This window comes from Eptesicus fuscus, chromosome 10 (assembly GCF_027574615.1).
Source record: "Eptesicus fuscus isolate TK198812 chromosome 10, DD_ASM_mEF_20220401, whole genome shotgun sequence".
Classification (NCBI taxonomy): Eukaryota; Metazoa; Chordata; class Mammalia; order Chiroptera; family Vespertilionidae; genus Eptesicus; species Eptesicus fuscus.
This window is the reverse complement of record NC_072482.1, coordinates 97348392-97366751: the sequence shown is the minus strand read 5'-3', so window position 1 is coordinate 97366751 and position 18360 is coordinate 97348392. Positions and strand designations below refer to the sequence as shown.

Here is an 18360-nt window from a genome sequence, read left to right as displayed (position 1 = left end):
TCGGGCGCCCAGCACACTCTGGGCAGAGACGGCCCTGTTGTTAGCAGGATGTCTATGGAGACCAAAGCCTCACTCCCCGTGACTATGACCTTTGGTTCATGATCCGCCTTCACATACATGATCCTCAAGTGCACACTCGGCTGGGCCGGACTTGGCCTGGAACCTGGAACACCAGGCTGGGTGGTTTCGTGCTAAAGGCATGGGAGGGCTCTGCTCCTTAAGAAGACCTCTCACGGAGACTGGCGCGGGGGGGGGGGGGGGGGGCGGGGGGGGGGGGAGGCGGAGGAGTGGGATGGCATCCGCTCTGGCGGGCGCTGGGAGCCAGCTCACAGCAGAGGGACTGAACCTCAGGACAGGCAGAGTTCAGGGGCTCCCCTGCTTCCCTGGGTCTCTCCCTCTTCGGCATCCCAGGCATCAGCAACCCACGCCGGGCTAGAAGTCGGAGCTGAGGTCTGGCCCCCGCCTGTCCTGGTGACAGCTTCCGCGTCTGTAAACCCGGTGAGTGGTGCCCGCCTCTCGCGGCGAGGGCTGTGCGGAGTCCAGGGGGACGGTGCACACGTACTGAGGGGATCAGGCTCGGTAACTACCAGGGAGTGTGGGAAGCCCCCATTGTCCTCACCATCGGAGAAGTTAGACAAGGAGGCCCTGGGAAGGGCCAGAGCTATGCACCGATGGACTGTTTAGTCCAGACAACGGGGGCTCAAGCCATTTCCTGACCAGATAGTCTCAGGGTAAACCTGTCTAACATTTACTGACCTTCGGGGTAGTCTGCCTGCCTAAGGGCGAGATGTGCCTCCAAAATGGAATAAAAGGTTGGCGAGGCCTGGGCACCGGTGGAAGGTCTTCCTGGGCTCCCGTCTGGCCCCCAATTTCCAAATTATTATTTCTTGTCTCGTCTCTTTCATTTGCACGCGGCCCCTCTTCCAGATCCCGAACCCTGAACCACGCGGGATGTGGGTCATTCACGAGGGAACCGCGGCCTCTGGTTTTCTTCCCAGCTGGTAAACACTTATTCACCCTCTTGTTTATACATGTGAAGGCACCGCAGGTGCTTTTTGCAGTAGAGTGTGGAATACGTAGAAACATACGGAAAATTCTTTAAAAGCACTAAATACTTGTAAGCTCCCCGGTTGCCTGCTCATGCGACAGTCGCCGTTCTGTGTAACGCAGGGCTCTCTACAGAAAGGCAGCTCAGCGAGGCACTGAATCCTCAGGTGTCGTCGTACGTTTTAGAGATAAATTTTGAAAAGTCTTTTCTAATATCACGTAGGAGTGCACAGTAGTGTGTGGAGGTGTGTGTGCACATGTGTGTGTGTGTATGTGAGAGTGAGCTCATTTTTTTCTCTTTCTTTTTTGAAGCCTTTTATGACGGGGTCAGAAGTGGTATAAGTCATAGACTTTTGGGTAAAAATTTGGAGATGATTCCTTGGTCTCGAGGCCTAAAATTTGTCACCAGAGAGTGACGGGAAGAAATTCCTTTATCTCCCACCTCGGAAGAGCCGCTGGGCTTGGTTTAGTCTCATCTCTAGTCCCAACTATAAAGCCATTAGAGTGCATCGCGTCCCTACTCCACAGATGAGGAAACCGGGCCCAGAGAAGCCAGTTCGCGTCCCAGGTTACCCAGGTAGGAGCCGGAGAATCTGAATCCACACCCGGAGGACCCACCCGGAGCGCCAGCCCCGCCCTCCCCGCCGGGCACCCTGGGCTCTCCGAGGGGCAGCCTGACCCAGAGCTCCGCGGGCCCTGGGCCTCTGGCAGGACAGGGCTGTGAGTTTGGAGACCCCAGCACCCTGCCTGGGCTCTCACGGGTCATGACCCTGGGGGCCTGGGCTGTTTCCTGGAGCAGGAATGCAGGTCTCCAGGAAGGACAGGAGTTTCCGCTCTGACACCGGGTCGCTGGCTGGCTGCTGTTTAGTTTGCATCTGACGAATTCCCCGGCAGATGCTGCTCGCCCACACGTCGGTGCTTCCCCTGGTTCCTGTGACTCCGCAACCCCCCCACCCTAAGCACAGGGCACCCTCTCCCCAGCACCCATGCTGTCTGCATCGACCCCCTCCCAGATCTCGCTGCTGCCTCCTCACTTATGCTAGGCCATTACTCTTCCCAGTTATTTGCCGTCATTCCCCACCTGCCCCCCACGTTTGCCCTGTGACTCCAGTGCCCCCACTTGTAGGAGGAGAATATTTTCCACTCCGCTGATGCCGGCGGGACCACAAGAATTCACGTGGAAGCAGACATCACCCCCAAGTGATCAGGGGTGGGGTGAGGCGGAGGAGTGGGGGTGGCATCAGCTCTGGCGGGGCGCTGGGAGCCAGCACACAACACAGGGCCTTGAACCTCAAGACAGGCAGAGTTCAGTGGGCCACCCTGCCTCCCTGGGTCTCTCTCCCTCCTTCCCCCCCCCCCCATTGATGTCATTTTGGGGAAAAAGAAAGTGCCACAACTTTTTAATGAGGTTCCTGCGAGCGAGCGAGCAGGGCGGCCAGGCTGGAAGGAGAGCCTCTCCCAGGAGACCAGCGGAGCGGGCCCCGGGGCTGGGGGCGTGTCCTCGGGGCTGGGGGCGTGTCCTCGGGGCTGGGGACGTGTCCTCGGGGCTGGGGGCGTGTCCTCGGGGCTGGGGGCGTGTCCTCGGAGCTGGGGGGCGTGTCCTCGGGGCTGGGGACGAGTCCTCGGGGCTGGGGGCGTGTCCTCGGGGCTGGGGGCGTGTCCTCGGGGCGGGGGGCGTGTCCTCGGGGCGGGGGGCGTGTCCTCCGGGCTGGGGGCGTGTCCTCGGGGCTGGGGGCGTGTCCTCGGGGCTGGGGACGAGTCCTCGGGGCTGGGGGCGTGTCCTCGGGGCTGGGGGCGTGTCCTCGGGGCTGGGGGCGTGTCCTCGGGGCTGGGGCCCTGTCCTCCGGGCCGGGGCGTGTCTGGGGCCGGGTCGCAGCGCGGGGGCGCCGTGGGGCGGGTCTGCCAGTCCCCGGAGGCGGCAGGGGCGTGCCCGTGTGGGCGGGTCCGGAGCTGGGCCGGGCCCCGGGGCGGAAACGACCAGGCCTGGCGACAGCGGCGGCCGGGACAGCCGGGTAGCGGCGCGGCGCGGGCAGGATCGCGGCTGCGGCTGGCGGGCTCCGGTGGGCGGCGGCCCCGAGGCGCTCCGGGTGGGCTGGGCGGCGGGCGGACGGCGGGCTCGGGGCGGGGGACGGGGATCTGGCCGGCGGGAACCCCTCGCGGGCGGGGCTGACGGAGCTGCTCGCCGGCGCCCGGCGCCCAGACGCTTAAGGAAATGTGTCCAGTTTCAGGGACGCGCAGGGCCGGCTGGACCGCCTGCCCCGCGGGCTCCGGAAGCCGAGCCTTCGGCCCCCGCCCGGCGGCTCCACGGGCTCCGCGATGAAGCCGGCAGCGCCTGGCCGCGCCCTCCTGTGCGCCCTCGGCCTGGCCCTCTGCCTGAGCTGCGCGCACGGGCTCCCGAGGAGGTGGGTGCTCTCCTGGGCGGCGGCGGTCCCAGCCTCGGAGCGGGCCGTGCCGGGTGGACGCGGGGTGTCCCTGCTCTGAACCCCCCCCCCCCGGGCGGTCGGCGCAGCCTTGGTGTAGACTCTGGGTGAAGGGGTCCCTCCCTCCCCGCGTGCTCCGGCCCGGCGGGGGGTCAGGGTGGGTTCCGGGCTGACAGCACAGGAAACCAGCTGCAGCCGCCGATTTGAACTTTCCTCCTCTTGTGCTGGGTGCTGATCGCACTGATGGAGGGACGGGTTCCTGTGCGGTTGGCCTTGGAGAAGGGGTTCAACTTGTTAGCCAGGGTTCTGATCACATGTTGCTGTTTGGATACGCGGTCAGGGGTAACATAGCTCAGTTTTCCCGGAAGGCGTGCTTCCTGCAGGGCTCCGGTCCTGAGTGTTTGCCACCAGGTTAAGGGGGTGGCGGAGGGGCCGTGGGTGGGGCTGAGGGTCCCCGGGGGCTCTGTGTGCTGCCGTCTGCTCCCCTGTAACGTGGACACACACCTGCCCCGACAGTGGGTGCGGGCGAGGGGAGGCAGTTGCTGGGAGGACTCTGTGAATCCCTGCCTGGCCAAGGGCATCGGCCGATGCCAATGCAGCTAAAGACGGAGCCGGAGTAGGTGCCCCCCCCCCCCAAGTCACACACCTGCTTCACCGGGACACCGCCCGCCCGCGGCGTGGGGGCGGGCACAGACCCTCAGGGCGCACAGGTCAGGGCTGTTCCCACGGTCCCGCCTGGCTGAGGGCCCGGTGACTGGCCTCCGTCTCTCAGGGGCCGGGGTGCTCCACGCGTCCCCCCCTGGACTGCAGGTGGGGATCGCCCAGCTCTGAGGCTTCCTGTTTTACTGGGAACGCTGGCTGATGGTCTGGCCGCCGAGCCATGGCCCCCGCAGCCTCAGTTTCCACCTGTGAGACAAGGTTCCGCATCCAGGAAAGGGCTCGGGCCCTCTCCCGGCCCTGCCGCTCACGCTGCCGGGCGGACGCCGGTTTTTCTTCCATGCCGAGCTCTTGTCAGCATTTCAGACTTAAAACCAGGTTTCCTATCGTCCGAGTTCCGTTACCCAGCGGTCCTCCTTACCCACCAGCACGACTGTGGGGACCAGCTCTGTTTCCCGTGAACCCCATCTCCATCTGTGGCCTGAGTACTTCCACCTGGGCTGTCTGTCTGTCTGTCTGTCTGCTGAGCCTGACAAAGAGGTTGAGCTTCCTGCTGCCAGCCCCCTCCGCGCCCCCCCACCGTGAAGGACTCTGAAGGGCGCCCTCTGCTCCAACGTCACCCCCTCTGCGGGGAGCAGGGAGGCCTCTCCCGATGGGGGAGGGGGAGGTCAGAGGCACCCGGCGGCTTCAGCGCCTTTTGTGCTGGGGGTTTCCCCGTGGGAGGAGGGCGATGGTCTGTCTCCGACCTGTGAGCGCAGTTCGGACAGAGGCGCCTGGTGCTGTTCCCTGGCTCCAGGCCTTCCCGGCTTCCTGACCCCAGTTCAACCCCGCCCTGCCCCGCCCTGCCGCGCCCCGCCCTGCCCATCCGCTCCCTGCCCATCCGCACCCTGCCCATCGGCTCCCTGCCCTGCCCGTGGCTCCCTGCCCATCCGTGCCCCGCCCCGCCCTGCCCATGGCTTCCCTGCCTTGCACTACAGCACTACATGACACTGCGCTTGTGCTTTTCTCACTTGGCCCTCGTCTCCCTGGCGGCCATGTGCGTCTCGGGAGGGTGGGACTCATCCCTTGCTCAGGGCAGTAACCCTGTCCCACAGAAATGCCTGGCCTGTAGCAGGTATTCACTGTTCATTGAATGAATGAGTGCTCGGATGGATGGATAGATGGACAGATTGATGGATAGATGAATGGATGGATAGATGAATGGATGGATGGACGGATGGATGGATGGATGGACGGATGGATGGATGGGTGGACAGATGGATGGATGAATGGATTGATGGATGGATGGATGGATGGATGGATGGATGGATGGATGGATGGATGGATAGGTGGATGGATGGTTGGGCAGATGGGCGGATAGATGGATGGATGGACGAATGGATGGATGGATGGATGGATGGATGGATTGACAGATGGGTGGATAGATGGATGGGTGGCTGGATTGATGGACAAATGGATGGATGGATGGATGGATGGATGGATGGATGGATGGATGGATGGATGGATGGGCGGATGGGCGGGTAGATGGATGGATGGACGGATGGGTGGATGGATGGATTGATGGATGGACGGACGGACGGATGGGTGGACAGATGGATGGATGAATGGATTGATGGATGGATGGATGGATGGATGGATGGATGGATGGATGGATGAATAGGTGGATGGATGGTTGGGCAGATGGGCGGATAGATGGATGGATGGACGAATGGGTGGGTGGATGGATGGATGGATGGATGGACGGATGGGTGGGTGGATGGATGGGTGGATGGATTGATGGACAAATGGATGGATGGATGGATGGATGGGCGGATGGGCAGATGGGCGGGTAGATGGATGGATGGACGGATGGGTGGATAGATGGATGGGTGGATGGATTGATGAACAAATGGAAGGATGGATGGATGGATGGATGGATGGATGGATGGATGGATGGATGGATGGATGGATGGACAGATGGGTGGATAGGTGGATGGATGGATGGACAGATGGATGGATGGGCTAATTTTTCAGTAACTGGAAAGCTCTAGGAACATGGTTCCTTGTCTCCGCAGTGGCAGCCAGGAGTGGAAGAAGCTGATTATGGTCCACCACTGGCCTGCGACCGTGTGTAAGGTGAGTGTCTGCCTCCGCGGCCCCCTGACCAGGGACTCCCCTAGGAAGTCTCGCTTGTCTCCTCTGGGCCTGGGGCTGCTGCTCCGTGTGGCTGTGCCTTCCCGTCCTGGCAGCCACTCCCTCCAGGAGGGCCCTGCGACCGGTGCCTGGGGCTGTGACAGTGCCACCGCTGAGGGGCTCAGGGCGGCCGACATTGGTGCTCTGGGTTCTGGAGGCTGATTCCCAAAGGGATGTGCAGGAGGCAGCTGGTCAGTGATTCTCTCTCCTCATTGATGTTTCTCTCTCCCTCTCCCTTCCTCTCTGACATCAGTATAAATATTTCTAAAACCACTGTCTCCCAGAACTCAGCAGTGCCTGTCTCCTTGGCCTGCTCTTGTCACCTGTGGTTGGTCTTTCTGTCTGTGCCTCTGCTTGTCCTGGCCCCGTGCCCTAAGTGTCACTATGGAGGAGCCCTGCCTCAGTGAGGGGGGAGGGGGGCTCTTTCTCTCTGGACGGGGTCCTGTCTGAGGTGGGGGGCTGTCTGAGACGGGGTGCTGTCTGAAATGGGGGGTGCTGTCTGAGATGGGGGCCTGCCTCAGCCTGCCCCTGCAGGCCCTGCCCCCTCACCCTCCCCTGGGCGGTTTGTAAAGCGGAGTCCATTGCCCCGACAGGTGTTTCATCCTGTGGCTGAGCTCTCCCTGACTTTACTGATCACGTTTCTGAAATGTTCACTCGAGAATCTAAGTCGAAGAGGCCTTTGCCCTGAGTTCCTGGAGGGCGCTGGCAGCGGGCGGCTGGGTCCGCTCAGGTGACATTCCGAGCTCCCGCTCTGGTTTCCCGCCAGCGTTCGGTAACCGTGGCGCTCTCCGCTTCCTCAGAGGCTGGTCTTCTGTGGACAAATGACAATGAAATGTCCCTTGTTAGTCTCACCAGATTGTACTCCTGACCCGAAAGGTGTCTACAGAGGGCGCAGCTGCTGGGCGTGCTGTTCTCACGTCACAGCTGTCGTCTCTTCCCTCAGAGCAGTCTCCGCTCTTGGGGGGTGTGTGCGCGCGTGTGCGCGTGTGTGTGTGTGTGCGCACGTGTGTGTGTATGTGTGTGTGCACACGTGTGCGCGCGCAGTCCCTGTCACCTGTGTCCAGTTGGGTTGGCCCTCTGGTTCTGGCTCCTGGGCAGCAGGATTTGTGGCCGGAAGGAGCTGTGTGTGCTGAGCTGCTTGGGTAGCACTGGAGGCTTTCCCTCCGGGAGGGGGCCAGGCCCTCTGGTGGGTGATGTGTCCCACAAACGCTGCCTCACCTAATCACACCTGGTCCTCACCTGGTCCCCACCTGGTCCTCACCTGGTCCCCACCTGGTCCTCACCTGGTCCCCACCTGCTCCTCACCTAATCACACCTGATCCCCACCTGGTCCTCACCTGGTCCCCACCTGGTCCTCACCTAATCCCACCTGGTCCTCACCTGATCCCACCTGGTCCTCACCTGGTCCCCACCTGGTCCTCACCTGATCCCACCTGGTCCTCACCTGCTCCTCACCTGATCCCACCTGGTCCTCACCTGGTCCCCACCTGGTCCCCACCCGATCCCACCTGGTCCTCACCTGGTCCCCACCTGCTCCTCACCTAATCACACCTGGTCCCCACCTGCTCCTCACCTGATCCTCACCTGGTCCCCACCTGGTCCCCACCTGGTCCCCACCTGGTTTCCACCTGCTCCTCACCTAACCCCACCTGGTTCCCACCTGGTCCCCACCTGCTCCTCACCTAATCACACCTGGTCCCCACCTGATCCCACCTGGTCCTCACCTAATCCCACCTGGTCCCCACCTGGTCCCCACCTGCTCCTCACCTAATCACACCTGGTCCCCACCTGATCCCACCTGGTCCTCACCTAATCCCACCTGGTCCCCACCTGCTCCTCACCTGGTCCCCACCTGGTCCTCACCTGATCCTCACCTGGTCCTCACCTGGTCCCCACCTAATCCCACCTGGTCCTCACCTGCTCCCCACCTAATCCCACCTGGTCCTCACCTGGTCCCCACCTAATCCCACCTGGTCCCCACCTGGTCCCCACCCGGTTCTCACCTGGTTCCCACCTGGTCCCCACCTGGTCCTCTCCTGGTCCCCACCTGGTTCTCACCTGGTCCTCACCTGGCCCTCACCTGGTCTCCACCTGGTCTCACCTGGTCAACTCCAACATCTGCTTCTTACTTGTGTGTTTCATTTGATAGTGAAAATATATTTCTTGATGGCTGTTTATTTTATAAAGTCTTCGTTTTAGCTAAACTGTTTGGAGGTCTACTGAGATCTGAGGCTCTATGGTTCTCTCTCTTGCCATGTACTCCTGTTCTCACCTTGGCATTTCTTATGGCTCCAGAGAGTTCCTGGCTCACTGATGTATTCGGACTTGGTGCCTGAACAAACGTGAGGCTAGTGGGGTATCACCCGCCTTCTGTTCTCAACCATTTGTTTATGGTTATATGGTAGGAAAATTATTCATAGGCAAATAGCGTGTTTCCATCGGATTGACTTAATTTGCGAGCCCATAAAAAGAGATAAAAAATGATGTTTTAATTCTGTCCTTTAGACTGAGGACTGGTCCACTCACTGCAGATATGACGTCCAGCCCCATGAAGTTTCCTCCTGAATGCATTGTTGGGGTGAACTTACCGCCAAGTTAACCTGGAGTTTGTTTTGTGTTAGCCCTGTCACTGATTCGTGTCGAAAGACAGGAAAGTTGCTAAGTCTATTTAAGTAAAAGCAACGAGCCAATTGTTCTGTCTTTTTCCTAGAGAGCTGAAGATGGCTGCAGAGAGCCCCCGGACTACTGGACGATCCACGGGCTGTGGCGAGTACTCGCTGCGGGAACCCACGCAGGCCAGCGGCCGCCCCGAGACGCGGGCGCGTCTGGTCCTGAGAGTTGCCCTTGAGATGTTGTTGGGTGTTCATTCTGAGACCCTGGGGTTCATGCCGTAGATCAGCCCCTCACCGGAAAGCATTGTTCCCGTTTCTAACAGGACCCCATCCTGCTGCTTAGTGCTGTTCCGATAGAGGAGGAATAGTCTAGGCTACATATGCACTTGAGGCAGTGATGGCGAACCTCTGACACACGTGTCAGTGCCATTTCTGATGACACGCGGCCACTGAGGCGGCCGCATGCCGAGGATGAAACATTTATGTTATTTAAACTATAAATATCACGAAATAATGTTTTTTCCTCAAAGTGACACACTACCCGAGTTATGCTCAGGTTTTTGGCGAAGTTTGACACACCAAGCTCCAAAGGTTGCCCATCACTGACTTAAGGGTTCTGAGTATATGTTAGGGTTACTGGATTTTAATTTTCTCATTTGGGGGCAGTAAGTACACATATAAATATGAATTATACGCATAATCTGTATTAGCGACACCTCACAGCCGCCCAGATCGATTTGCCTGGCTCTGCCTGCATCCTGTGCAGCTCATTCTCTCGCTGTGTGTGCACGGTGTGTGCTATAAATCGCACACATTGTCCCGCTGCCCCGCTGAGAGGAGCCCCCCCCCCCACCACCGGTTTCACTGTGCACCTGTCCCTCAGGACGGGGTCAGCAGAAAGCAGCTTAAAGCGGGGCCTGGGGACCCGGCCCATGGTCCACCTTCCCGGCTTGTCGGGGACCCTGGCTCTCTGGGGTCCTTGCCTGTGAGCGGGGAGGTCAGCGCAGGGTGATGCTCCGCCCCGTGGCGGAGGCGCAGGCCCAGGTCCGGGACAGCTGTGGCGGCTGGAAACACGGCCAGGTCTGGGGAGCAGGGTGGTGACCCCGTGGCCTGAGCTGCCAGTGGACGCAGAGTTGACGCGTGGGGACAGGATTACCGCTGAGGAGGAGGGCGTGGGCTCGGTGCTGTGAAAGGTCATCCCAGCGGGTCAGACGGCGTGCCAGGCTCTGAGCCTTCAGCGCACAGTCTACCTCCTAAGCCTCACCTCCTCTTAAAGGGGAAGACCTCCCGCTGGCCTCCCGGTGGCTGTGGAGCAGAGGGCAGGTCCCTGGGACCCACTGGAAACCCCCCCGGGGCCTGGCTCGCGCCCCCTGCAGGTGCCTTAGGCTCCCCCACTGTTTGCATGAGGCTGGCCTTCCCCACCAGCTCTTTCCTGGAAGCGGGGCTGTGAGGCTGCCCTGAGCCCGAGCCTGTGCGGACAGGCACGGCCCGCGGCTCCCAGGCAGCCCCCCGCGCCCCCCCCCATGTCCTCTGCGCGCTGAGCCGGAGGGTTTCCTCGTGTCCTTCAGAACCCATCCCACCAAGACTGACCTCTCCTTTCTTATTCTTTTACTTCAAGGGCTGACAAAGCGGACATGTGTAATCGGTCGTGGCCCTTTAAGTTGGACGAGATTAAGGTATTCACGTTGGGTTCTGTTCCACGGCCGGGGGTTGCCCTGGATGCGTTCGCCAGGCCGGACGCTGGCACCTTAGCGCCATGCGTAACCATAGCGATCCCCCAAATCCAATGGGACGCCCTCGCCTCCTCGGCCCGAACCCCGAGGCCAAGTGAGCCCAGAAATGAGCAGCCCTCCCCCTAGTGACGGGAGGCCAGAGCGCCTCCCCCGTGGGCCTGGACCCGAGTTCTCCTCTGCCGCACGCAGGACCTCATGCCGGACATGAAGATGTACTGGCCCGACGTGCTCCACCCGTCTCCCAACAGCAGCTACTTATGGTGAGTGAGCTCTGCGCCACCGCCAGCCCGAGACCCGCGTGAGAGGCGGGGGGCGCGTGCGTGTTCCGGGGACTGTGGGCCCAGGCGACGGAGCCGTGGTCCAGCCGGGGGTGTGGACGGCCTCCCTCTCGCCAGCGGGCGGCAGATGAGGGCGAGCGGATTTCCTTTAGACACTTGTTTTTCATCGGGTGTTTCACTCATTGCTTTGTCTTAAAAACGTCCTCTGTCGAGGTTTAAATAACGTGCGTATCTTCGGAGCCGTCGCTCCAGATCAGACAGGAGAGACTAGCTCTCGGGGAAGAGCTGCTGCCTTGCACTCTGTGAGGGAAAAGAAGACCCGGGTCAGAGGCGGGGGCGCCTGGGGGGGGAGGGGGGGGGTCGCTGAGGCTCTGTCCTCGGGCTGTGCCAGCAAAACACTTGGCTCCGGCGAGAGCTGAGCCGACGAGAAAAACGCTGTTTCGTCAGAGTAGCTCCTAAAATCGTCACCTTGGAAGAAGATACCACGAACGTGCTTTTTATTTATATCTTTAGTAACTGAGGATAACCCTTTACTTCCTCCTCCTCACTCCCGTGTGTCCATTTATAGTTCAGGCTACAACTGATCAGAATTTGTCCAACAAGGTTGGTGGAACCTGGAAGATTTCTAGGTTTCAGGAAAAGAGTTAGGGTGTAAAGAAAAGCTTTTGCACAGGAACTGGGGTGAGTGATGTCTGTGGGCCTGGTCACTGCTGTTCTGGGGGAGATTTCACTCGGGGGCGTGGCGGGAAGGGGTTCAGGACCCTCGGATCCTGGGGCTGTGGGCTGAAATCTCCCTTCAACACGAAGGAGATACGCTCGGGAAACTGGGGCCAGGAGAGGTTCAGGTTGGCATTGGCGTCTGTGCAGCCTGCGCTCCAGACGCTGGTTCCGCATGGACAATGGGCGGAAGGAACCGGAACCGGAACCGGGAAAACGGTGGAAAAAGATTCACACGGCACTTCCGGGAGGGCCGGGTGACTAAGGAACAACGTGTAATACTCCCGGGTGTTACAGTGTTCCCGGGTGACAACTGAGTGGCACAGTGTGTGCTCCATGGCTACCATGTCCAGTGATAGTCACACGTTTGCCACGTGGCTTAAAAATACAACCAAGAACGTCTCCGGGGGGCTGGGGCCTGGAAGGCTTAATCCAAACCGCGTGGGCCATGTATGCGTCACGTGTGCTCGATCACGGCACAGGGGTTCCCTTCAGGTGGAGAGCTCAACCACACACGTGACGCCTTCGTGCTCTAAACGACAGAAGTCGCGATCACGCGCTAACGCGTGCCTGTGCTCTCCAGAGCTCCCAGCACGGAACGGGAGGCCGCGCACGTGGCGCTGTGGCCGCTGTCCCCCGAATCACCGCCTGTGGCTCACGGTGGCCCGGTCGCCTTTATGGCGGGAGATTGTAGGGACGTCCCCGGCCTCGGCCCCGGCGCTGCCGTCAGCGGGGACAGCTTCCTCGGAAAACTGTCCTGGGTGGCCCTCTGAGGGGCCCGGGGCTCTCGTCGGGAAAGGCCCAGCGTGGGCCAGGCGTGGGGCGTTGCGGCTCGCGGGGGGTGGGCCTCGGCGTCGGTCCCTGAGTGGTCAGTTACCGCGGGGACGTGAGCAGCACGTGAGGGATGGTTCCGCTCACATCCGTGTGGTCCCTTAGCTGAGGCCCCGCGTCTGCGGCCGTAAGCTCGCTCCCCACGCCAGGGGCCGCTGAGTCTGCCCTGAGCTGGGAACGCCCCGCTTGGCCCCGCAGCACCCGCGGAGTGTCCCGGTGATCGTCCCGTTTACACAGACCAGCGCCCCTGCCGTTCAGGTGCAGCTCCCGTGGGGGAGGAGCCTCCGTTTTCCATCCCCAGGGCCGTGGTCGGCAAACTCATCCGTCCACAGAGCCAAACATCAACAGTACAACGATTGAAATCTCTCTTGAGAGCCACATTTTTTAAACTTAAACTTCTTCTAACGCCACTTCTTCAACATAGACTCGCCCAGGCCGTGGTATTTCGTGGAAGAGCCACACTCAAGGGGCCAGAGAGCCGCCTGTGGCTCGCGAGCCGCAGTTTGCCGACCACGGCCCCCGGGCATAGGAAGTTCCTGAGCGATTTACTCTGGAGACTGTTCTGGACGGGGCTCAGTGACCCCCCATGTCTGTCTCCTCCTGTTTGCAGGCTAGCCCTGGCCTGGGTGGGTTTTGGGGTGACTTGGTGCACAAGCAGGTGTACTTCTGAGGTGCGGGGTGTGCTTTATGCAGCTCGTGGGAATGTTGAGACCTGGTGGTTGATGAGTCGCTGGCACAGCGGAGGGCCTGGTGCCCGTCTGTTCCACGCTGCCAATGGCTCACGCCGGCACCGGCAGCTGCCGGCACCGTGGAGGTGGGGCCCGTGGTCTGCGATTGACGGGGGGTCGGGTGGCTGCGCCACCGCAGGGCGTGACCCGGAAGTCGGGGTGGCGCTCGAGTGTGGGCTCGGGCTTCCTGGCCGGTGCCCTGTGGCGTGGTGCCCAGCCAGCCCCTCCGAGCCTCAGTTTCCCCACTTGTAACCAGCCTTGGGGAGCTGTGAGAATGGAGCGTGTGGGAACGTTGGTAAGACGTTGGTCTGCACCACACCGTAGAGAACGGTCAGTAACTGTTTCCTCGAATACAAGTCGCTGCGCAGTGGCCGCCATCGGGCTGGGCCGTTGGGTTCCGCGGACATGGACGCCCGAACCGCGAGCGGAGCGGGCCAGGCCTCGGCGTCTCTCCGTGACCGGCCTTGCCCGCCAGGCACTCGGAGGTGACCGCGCTCTGCAGCCCGGCTGCGGGCACTGTCAGGCGGGGGGTGCCGGGAGGCGAGGGGGCAGCGCCTTCCTTCAGTGCCCCCCCCCCCCGCCGTGCTCATGGGAGGAGAGGCGGGCCCCGAGGCCGCGAGGTCACGGGTGGCGCCTAGGCTGGGCGGAGGGGGGGGTCAGCGCCTGGGCGGCCCTTGGGGAGCCCTGTGCTCTCACCGTAAAGGCGCCGCCAGGCCTCCGCTGGGCGCCCGGTGCCGGGAGAGACCGGGGACCTCTGGCGGCGGCCCGGCTTCCTGAGGTCCCAGCGGAGGCGGCCCCCTTCCAGGAAGCACGAGTGGGAGAAGCACGGGACCTGCGTGGCGCAGCTGGAAGCCCTCAGCTCCGAGAGGAAGTACTTCGGGAAGGCCCTGGACCTGTACCGGGGGCTGGCGCTCAACAGGTAGCTGTGGCCGCAGCCCCCCCCCCCTCCACCCCCTCCCCCGCCCCTGACTCGGTGTGACGTCCGTCCCCGCTGCGCCCGGAGCCCTGGTGGAGCTGCCCTGCGGGGCCGGGGCCCCTGCTGAGAGGCGGTGCGGTTCTGAGACGTCCTCGGGCCTCCTTCAGGCCTGCCCAGGCCCCTGGTCACGGCCACGTGGTGCGGACACGGACATGGGCCGCCTCTCCGGGCGCGGACACATGGGGTGCGGGGGTGGGGGGCGCTGGATGTGGGGGCAGGGGGCGCTGGCGGGGGGGTGCTGGGGGCGGGGGCAGGGGGCGCTGGCTGGGAGGGGTGCTGGGCGTCGGGGCGGGCGCTGGCCGGGGGCGGTGCTGGGTGCCGGGGGAGAGGGGCGCTGGCGGGAGGGTGCTGGGCGCGGCAGGGGGGTGCTGGGGGCGGGGGCGGGGGGCGCTGGCCGGGGGGCGCTGGCCGGGCGGCGCTGGGCGCGGCAGGGGGTCCGGCCGCCTCGGCCACGCGCTGGCTGCCCTCACAGGCTGGCTGCCGGAGTCCCGGGGAAGCGTGGCCTTTAGGACATCGGACTGGGTCTGGGAAAGTGATGCTGAAGGAGGAGAGAGGAGAGGGGCCTGGTTAGACAGCCTGTTCCTCACTCTGCTTTCAGCATGCTCCAGAAGCTGGGGGTCCTCCCGTCCGGGGGCAATTACTACCAGGTGAGTCACTGCCAGCCCCTGCCAGCTGCGCCCCCCACCGGCGCCCAGCACATGCCCGCCGGCCTCCCTCGCTGCCTCGCGGCGGCTCCTGAGCGGATTTTTATAAAGAGGTTCCGACTGGTGCAGAGAGCGAGGGAGAGGGGGCCAGGAAACATCACTGATGAGAGAGAATCGTGGAGCGCTGCCTCCTGCGGGCCCCGCACTGCGGATCCAGCCCACAGCCCAGGCACGTGCCCCGACGGGAATCGAACCCTGACCTCCTGGCTCACAGGTTGATGCTCACCCACTGAGCCACGCGGCCAGGCCAGCAGGTCCCCTCCTTAGACTCAGCTTGTGGGTGAGGAGGGCTAGGCCCCGACAGTAGTTTAGGGTTGGGGCCCCGTGGCCGGACAGAGTGGGACACCCCTGCCCCACGGTCCCGCTCTGTGGCACCTGCGCTGGGCGGCCGGCCGGGCCCGTGGGTCTGTGTCCTCCCCACGGAGGGGAGGGGCAGGATGAGGCCTGGGACGGCGTCTCGCTGCCCTGAGCTTCCTCCTCGGAGGCCGAGAGGGGGTGCAGGTCGCGGGGTTCATCGGACTCCGCCGGAGCGGATGGGGGGCTGGGTGTCCGTGCGCTGAAGCGGCAGTGACACGCGTTTGTGGCACCCCTTCTCCAGGCGGCCGGCACGTGGGGGGCCAGGACCAGCCTGATGCGGGACTCAGGGAGGGCCCGGCCACGGGTCCCGGCCACGGGTCCCGGCCACGGGTCGGGTGCTTTACCACCAGGCGTTTCCTGCGTCTGCCCCGCCCCAGGCCCTGGTGCCGACGGGGAGCAGGGCATGAGTTCGAGAGGGAGCTGGAGGTCTGGCGGCCACATCCTGTCCTTGGTGGGGGGCACCCAGCGCCTCCTGTCCGTCGGCCGGCGATCAGCCAGGACCCGGGTCCCGCTGGTGTGCGAGGGAGGGACCCAGTGTCAGGGCTGCGTGGACGGCGCTGGCTTCTCTGGGGGAGTTCCCTTCTGACGCACGTGACTTCCCTTCAGGTGTCAGACATCAAAGACGCCCTCGCCGGCCTGTACGGAGTCGCGCCCAAGATCCAGTGTCTCCCGCCGGAGCAGGTCAGGGCTGTGCGGCTGCGGTCTGTGCCGAGCAGCCGGGGTCCACGCTGCTGGCGGCTATGTGCTCACGTGGAGTTTCCGTGTGCTGCTTGTGTGTGTGTGCACGTGTGTGGTACAGACATGTGCTGTGTGGGTGCACATGGCACATGCTGTGGGTGCGGCGTGTGTGTGCATGTGCGTGCGTGTGGTGCAGGCATGTGCTGTGTGTATGTGTGTGTGCGTGTGCATGTGTGTGGTGCAGGCATGTGTGTATGTGCCGTGTGTGTGTGTGTGTGTGTGTGTGAGTGTTGAAATCACCTGTTCTTTGGCTCCAGGCCCTGGGGCAGGGTGTTGGTCCCTTCCTACCCAGGATGCACCTGTCCTGGGAGGGCTGAGGTGGGACACCTGTGGGCTGGCATCGGAGCTGGGAATGTTACTGCGATGCTGGTGGCCACCGGTCCAGCTCACACACGGGCTGGGCTTTGTCCGCGGAGGAGGGCCTGGCCTGCACGGGCAGCGTTGGAGGACGGGGTGCCCGGAGCCGGTCTGGGCTGGGAGCCGCCTCTGGGTCAGGCTCTAGGCCCTGCCCGGGGCGACCAGGCTCCGGTCACCACGGAGGACTGTGAGTGACCCCGGTCCGAGGGCTGCAGCGTCTCCGTCTCGTGCGCAGGGCGAGGAGGTGCAGCTGCTGGGGCAGATCGAGCTGTGCTTCACCAAGGACCTGCAGCTGCGGAACTGCACGGAGCCCGGGGAGCCGGCGGGCGGGGCGTGGGGCGCCGGCCTCGCCCAGGACCTGGAGGTGTGCAAGGACGGCCCCGTCTTCTACCCGCCGCCCCCCTAGCCCGGCCCTGAGGCGCGTCTGGGCCTGGGGCGTCCGAGTGGTGAGAGGACCCACAGGCTGCTGTCCAAAGGCAGCGGAACCGCGTGGCTGCCGTGGCTGCCGTGGCCCCCGCGCCGTGGCTCAGCCTGTTCCGTTTTGCTTTTCACTCCACGGGTGGATGGATTCCGCATCCCTGAATAAAGCCGTTCTCTCTCTCCTCCTGTGGTCATCTCTTCGCGTCTTCGCCGAGGCGACACCTTGGCGTCGGGGCAGGTGGCCGGGACCGAGGACTCGCGCTGTCCCTCCGCGAGCTGCCTCCTCGGCGCGGGCTCCTCTCGGCTCCCGCTCTCAAGCTGGGGCGTCGCCCCTCCTGCCTCGGGGTGGACAGTTCTCGGTCCCCGAGGCCAGAGGTGACCACACGTTCCCCGCAGCGTCCCCTCGGCGGCCTGGCCCAGGCGCGGGCGCAGGTCCGCGGGCCCTGGGCGCGGCTCTGAGGGCTGCACTCTCCCCCTCCCAGAGGGGACCTGCGTGTGTTCACAGGTGCCAGGCGGCTCCCGGCGGGCACGGCGCTGCCCTGCACACTAACCCGAAGGTCAGGCACACAGGCCCCTCCTCCCTGTCGGAGGTCTGGGCCACCAGGTCATAGGTCAGTCCTTGGAAACGTGGGTCCCTGTGGGCCGGCCGTAGGGACCCGCTGCCAGGCACCCACATGGGAAAGGAGGTGCCTGGGATCGTGGGGAGTCCTCCTTCTCTCCCAGGTCACCCCACGCGGTCCAGGGGCTGCAGGGTGGCCGGGCCCACGTCACAGCACGTGGCGACCTGGCTGGTTGGCCTGGGTGGGGCCGTTGCCACCTGCTCTGCTCTCTGGATTGTCGGGGTACGTCCTGGGCGCCCCACCAGACGAGCGCTGCTCGAGCGGCCACAGTGCCCTGCACAGCCGCTGCACTAGGAGGTGCTTGGGAAGGCGCCTGGGTGTCCCCTGAGGGGTCTGAGGGTCAGAGCAGCCGGGAGGAGCGCAGCCGGGGGCGGAGGGCGGTGCTGGGGGGCAGCGGCTCTCGTTCACGGTGACGGGCAGGATTTCACCTGCAGGAAGGGCCCCTGTGCCGTGGGGTCGGGGGGGGGGCACTTCCTGAGGCGGAGCCCTGGGGGGCGGGGAGGACCTGGGGGGGAAGGCACAGTGAGGGGACTGGAGCTCCGTGACGATGACCCGTGATCACACCCCCAGGCGGTCCCTCCACCTTCCAACGCGTTTCACCAAAGGGAACGCACACACGTGTGTCCACGGAAACAGGATCCACACACGTGCTTGTCACATAGGGTCCGTACAGCCATAAGTGACAAGACATGGGCGGGATCTTTACACATGGGAGGAGCCCTCGTGCGCTGCTGGAGGGAATGCAGACGGGCGCAGCCATTATGGAAAACAGTATGGAGTTTCCTCAAAAAATTAAGTATGGAACTTCCATCTGACCCAGTAATCCCTCTCCTAGGAATATATCTTAAGAGACCCGAAACACCAATCAGAAAGAATGTATGCACCCCTGTGTTCATAGCAGCACAATGTACAGTAGTTAAGATCTGGAAACAGCCCAAGTGCCCATCATAGACGAGTGGATAAAAAGCCGTGGTACATCTACACCAGGGAATA

The 18360-nt window shown here is 63.1% G+C and overlaps 1 protein-coding gene across 3 annotated transcripts; it reads left to right on the top strand.

Annotated features, from left to right (window-relative positions):
• Positions 1-2917: 2917 nt before the first annotated feature.
• RNASET2 (ribonuclease T2) lies at positions 2918-16929 on the top strand. Of its 3 annotated transcripts, none has more exons than XM_054721878.1 (10): positions 2921-3107; positions 3270-3449; positions 6179-6239; positions 9007-9062; positions 10527-10584; positions 10831-10901; positions 14001-14114; positions 14770-14818; positions 15839-15913; positions 16563-16929. In XM_054721878.1, exons 2-10 carry the CDS (start codon positions 3364-3366, stop codon positions 16731-16733), a joined length of 741 nt encoding a protein of 246 aa, XP_054577853.1. In that variant the 5' UTR covers positions 2921-3107; positions 3270-3363; the 3' UTR covers positions 16734-16929. The 3 variants fall into 3 exon arrangements, with proteins under 3 accessions (XP_054577854.1, XP_054577853.1, XP_054577852.1); XM_054721877.1 differs by having other exon boundaries at positions 6176-6239; XM_054721879.1 differs by lacking the exon at positions 14001-14114 and having other exon boundaries at positions 2918-3107; positions 6176-6239.
• Positions 16930-18360: the final 1431 nt, after the last annotated feature.

Coding starts and splice junctions, on each gene's coding strand:
- RNASET2 (XM_054721877.1), top strand. CDS start 3,364: ATGAAGCCGGCAGCGCCTGGCCGCGCCCTCCTGTGCGCCCTCGGCCTG. Junction 14,819..15,838: donor CCGGGGGCAATTACTACCAG/GTGAGTCACTGC, acceptor ACTTCCCTTCAG/GTGTCAGACATCAAAGACGC. Junction 15,914..16,562: donor AGTGTCTCCCGCCGGAGCAG/GTCAGGGCTGTG, acceptor TCTCGTGCGCAG/GGCGAGGAGGTGCAGCTGCT.